Source organism: Propithecus coquereli, unplaced genomic scaffold (assembly GCF_000956105.1).
Source record: "Propithecus coquereli isolate 6110/MARCELLA unplaced genomic scaffold, Pcoq_1.0 Scaffold205, whole genome shotgun sequence".
Taxonomy (NCBI): domain Eukaryota; kingdom Metazoa; phylum Chordata; class Mammalia; order Primates; family Indriidae; genus Propithecus; species Propithecus coquereli.
Window position 1 is genome coordinate 483,000 of NW_012145523.1, and position 5,266 is coordinate 488,265.

General features: G+C 34.4%; 1 protein-coding gene across 1 annotated transcript in view; it reads right to left on the bottom strand.

Moving 5' to 3' along the window:
* Window positions 1-5,266, bottom strand: part of DNAH14 (dynein, axonemal, heavy chain 14) — a 324,896-nt gene that overhangs the window by 235,275 nt on the left and 84,355 nt on the right. Inside the window, 3 exon segments of the mRNA XM_012644036.1 lie at window positions 2,058-2,155; window positions 2,251-2,298; window positions 2,765-3,039. Coding sequence (XP_012499490.1) covers window positions 2,058-2,155; window positions 2,251-2,298; window positions 2,765-3,039 — 421 coding nt within the window.

A 5,266-nucleotide genomic window follows, 5' to 3' on the forward strand; every position in this document is an offset into this window, starting at 1 on the left:
TGAGAGAAATAGAAAATCACCATTAGAACGCCATGTAACAACTGCTACAGGCAGTTGATGAATGTTAAGATTCATGGAGAAAATCTTTTAGGAGAAACAAGATATTTGTATGATCTCAAAAATCTCTCCCCCACAGAAAATATTTATTAATTACAAGAGGAAGTATAGTAACTTCATAATGGAGAAACCTGGCAGACACAAACTTAACCAAGTGGTCATGGTGAGCATAAACAGTAAAAAGATAAATCAATATCATGTACTACCTGGTATGATGCACTGAAAAGGCATGCAACCAGTGTGATATTCTTCCCCAAAATGCATAAACTCAAATTCATCATGAGACAACATCAGACAATCCAAAATTGATGAACAGTCTGAAGAGTAACTGATTGGTACTTGTCAAACATCTCAAGGTCATGAAAAACAAGGAAAGACTGAGTAACTTGCATAGATTGGAAAAAACTTAAGAGACATGACAACTAAATGCAATGTGTGATTTTGGATTGAATCCTGGAACAGAAAATAGACATTAGTGAAACAATTGGGAAAATCCAAATAAAATCTGTCATTTCCTTAATACTACTGTACTAATATTAATTTCTTAGTTTTAATAACTATATGGTTAGACAAAGCATGTCAACAGTATGCAGGAACTCTGTACTATGTTTGCAACTCTTACCTAAGTCTCAGATTATCTCATAATAGACATTTTCTAAAAATCATATAGTAGAAACATTTTACAATGAAGAAAAAAAGAAATGGAAATGATCAGATGTTCAGACCCAGGAAATCTAAAGATAAAAAAAAAATCCAAAGGGAAAAAAGGAACGTATGGAAAGACTGCTGAAAGACTACTAAAAGACTTAGTCATTCAAACTGAAAAGCCTCACTGATTTTTAAGAAAGATTAGTACAGAATGATACATATATAGCTTTATTGTAGTAAAGTTCCTAACTTTAAATGATAAATTACTGGACAGAAATAAGTTTACAAAGGAAGGCATCAGACTTCTCATCTGTAATATTAAAAGCTAGAAGGCAGTGGAACAAATCTATGGACTACTGAGGAAAATAGGTGTGTGTGTGTGTGTGTGTGTGTGTGTGTGTGTGTGTGTGTGTGTGGTCATCCTAACAAGAGACCAATGTCTCTTGCTTTCTACAATGTCTCTAAGTATATAATGTTGCATGATATTAATATCTCTGGATCTTACTCAGCAAGAAATCCCTACCTAGATGATCCAAAATGAACTAGGGCAAGAATTATAAAACCTTTGTGGTATTCCTTAATTTAAAAACAAACCTATGTCTTTATGCATGTTTAACCTTAATAATACAATGCAAACTTTAAAATAAATATGAGATTTCAAGGGACATGCTGATTGTATTTCAGCCAGTTTGGGGGAAAGAAGAAACTTAATAGGAGGTGGTAATTACAAAGCATAGTGAAAAAGATTGAATTCTTGGGGCTTGAAAGAATAAATCTAATAATGCATTGGATACCACCTTAGGCTTGAAAGAGGGCCCTCTAAACTCAGCAAACTGGTGATATGACTGGAGAGCAATACAACATTTAAGGAGCTGCCAAGGGTCCTAATGTTTTAAGATCTTTGTAAAACTTATTGTAAGAAAAGTATAAATTGTTTGGTCAGGCTACTAGTAAGTTGACTGTAATTTCAGATTATGCATACATAGCTGGAAACTAATTATTTAAAATCTACTTCAGGTGGAACTGATATCTTTGTTATACTATGACATAAAAGAAAATTGCTCATTTGTTTTAAGTGTCATAAAATTCTATAGTGCATAACTGAAAAAAATCCAAGCCTTAGGCTATTTTCCTAATTCTCATCTTCTATGCACTCTAAGGGTATATGTTTAATGCATACATTGTCAAATAATTCCAAATTCACATTGCTTGATCACAAGGACTGTGAATTTACGATCTTTTGATATTCCATAATACCTGTCACATCCCTGGATAAAAGCATCAGATGCCTAAATTTAAGAAAATATTGCCAAAGAAGACAATGCATCTCATTAAGCTTTGAAAATACTTACTTATACATTTTTCAATATTAGTCACCATATTTTGAATTTTTATTGAAAACTCTAATCTGTTGGGTTCTATGAAGAGATTTGTAGGGAATTCTGAAAATCTAAGAGAGAAAACAATAAAAGCATATTTCAGAAGAATATAGTAACTGACATATAAAATACAATTATTTATAATTTTTAAATGTCTAATACTTACTCATCATACATGTATTTACTGTCAAACTCAGTTGCAATTTCTGTGTCCATTAGAATTCATTGAAAGAGAAGAGAATAAAAAATTGATTGATATTTATATCAGATAAATGACAAGTTGATATATGTCAGTGCTTTCCAAACACCCTAAGAATAAACTAAAGAGGTAATTTGAAGGTAGTATTCAAGCAACACATCCCATCTTCACATTCTGGCTAAGGACAGCTGAGAACTAACATCCCAGGTCTTGCTCATCTTGATGACGTGCTCCTCAGGCATCCCTCGGTAAGAAATTGTATGTGTATTCAGATGAAGATGAATAATGGTGTTATTATTTACACGCACTACAAATGATCTGTAAATTCATGATCTTTTTTAGCACTGTTTACCTTAAAGTTTATAAAAATAATAATCTACAAATTGATAATATATAAACTATTAAAATTTTATCTCACTTTTTATTTTCCAGCTGTTAAGGTATTTCCCTTCATTCTTAATAGTTCCCATTTGTCTTACCTGAAAGAATATCTTCAAGGCTGTGATTAGTTTTTTTTGGTTTCTTGGCTTTTGGAAACAATTCTTCACTTGAGTTTTTTTGGATATAGTTGTCTTCATATTTTGACATTTCATCTTCACATACCACACATTTGTCAGGGCACTGGTCAGGCTCATCAAAGTTCTCTTCAGAATTTTCTGGAGAATCACTCTCAGGAATTCTCAAGCGTAGATGTACTTCAAATATTGGTGCATATATTTTTCTCAAATTCTTCCCCACTTTAATACTATTCAAAACCTAATTCAATAGATATGTTAGGGTGCCAGTGACCATACATAAGAGAACATTTAATTTAGGATAATATAGACCTAAATTTTAAATGATAAATCATAACTTTAGTATAACTGAATAACATTGTATTACCATATGCGTGATACTTACATATAAAATAAGTAAATTAAATGTGAAATAAATGACATACCATAATGAAGGAGTTCTCCCACAAAGACTTTGTAAACTGATGCCAGAGTGGCTACATATCACTTAGAGCTTATTAAAAATACAAATTCTTAGGCCCTGTGCCCAAAGATTTTGAATTAAAACATCAGGGGTAGCACTCATAATTATTGAAAAGTTGAACAGGTGATTCTACTGTATATCCAGGTTTAAGAACTACAAATCAAGAATATACTTTAAATCCATGACTACAGGTACTAGTTCTTCACTTTAACATATATATATATATATATATGTATATATATATATACACTAGTATAGTTATTCCCACAGAGAAAAACCAGGGTATAAATATCTCATTTACACAATGTAATTGGTCTTAGGATCTGTCTAGGCTTGGGTTTTCAATTAATCTATTGATTCCTCATATCCCAAAAATAATCTGTTATGCTCTAGGCATCTATTGCATAATTAATCCTAACTATTACTCAGGGTGATCATAATGCCCCAACTTCTAGTTCCAGTCATTAACAAATAAGTGCAGTTAATAGCATAAATAAACTCCATTAGCCTATCAAGCTGCTGTGAAAAAAGTGTGAGTAGATACTGAAGGTGATTTGCAAGTCTTAAAAGCATTCCCACTTAGAACTGGAACCAGACGAGGTTGCCCACTACCTCCACTTCTATTCAACATAGTGCTGGAAGTCCTGGCCACGGCAATCAGGCAAGAGAGTGGAATTAAAGGCATCCAAATGGGGGCAGAAGAGATCAAACTCTCATTATTTGCTGATGATATGATATTATATCTAGAAAACCCCATGGATTCAACCAAGAGGCTCCTGGAATTGATAAATGAATTCAGTAAAGTCTCAGGATACAAAATCAATACACACAAATCAGAGGCATTCATATACGCCAATAGCAGTCAAACCAAGAACCAAATCAAGACTCAATTCCCTTCACAATAGCAACAGAGAAAATAAAGTACCTAGGAATATATTTAACTAAGGAGGTAAAAGACTTCTACAGGGAGAATTATGAAACATTGAGGAAGGAAATAGCAGAGGACGTAAACAGATGGAAAACCATACCATGCTCGTGGGTCGGCAGAGTCAACATTGTTAAAATGTCTATACTACCCAAAGTGATCTACAGATTCAATGCAATCCCTATTAAAATACCAGTATTATTTTTCACAGATATAGAAAAATTAATTTTATGCTTCGTATGAAACCAGAGAAGACTCCGTATAGCAAAAGCAATTCTAGGCAATAAAAACAAAATGGGAGGTATGAATTTACCAGACTTCAAACCATACTACAAGGCTGTAGTAAACAAATCAGCTTGGTATTGGCACAAGAACGGAGTCATCGACCCGTAGAACAGAACTGAGAACCCAGATATAAAACCATCCTCATATAGCCATCTAATCTTTGACAAAGCAGACAAAAATATATACTGGGGAAAAGAATCCTTATTCAATAAATGGTGCTGGGAAAACTGGATAGCCACATGTAGAAGACTGAATCAGAATCCACACCTTTTACCTCTCACAAAAATCAACTCACGCTGGGTAACAGACTTAAACTTAAGGTGTGAAACTATTAGAATTCTAGAGGAAAATGTTGGAAATACTCTTCTAGACATTGGCCTAGGCAAAGACTTTATGAAGACAACCGCAAAGGCAATCATAGCAATGACCAAAATAAATAGATGGGACCTGATCAAATTAAAAAGCTTCTGCAAGGCCAGGCGCGGTGGCTCACGCCTGAAATCCTAGCTCTCTGGGAGGCCAAGGCGGGCGGATTGTTTGAGCTCAGGAGTTCGAAACCAGCCTCAGCAAGAGCAAGACCCCACTTCTACTAAAAATAGAAAGAAATTAATAGGACAACTAAAAATATATAGAAAAATTAGCCGGGCATGGTGGCGTATGCCTGTAGTCCCAGCTACTCGGGAGGCTGAGGCAGGAGGATCGCTTGAGCCCAAGAGTTTGAGGTTGCTGTGAGCTAGGCTGACGCCAGGGCACTCACTCTAGCCTGGGCAAAAGAGTGAGACTCTGTCTCAAAAA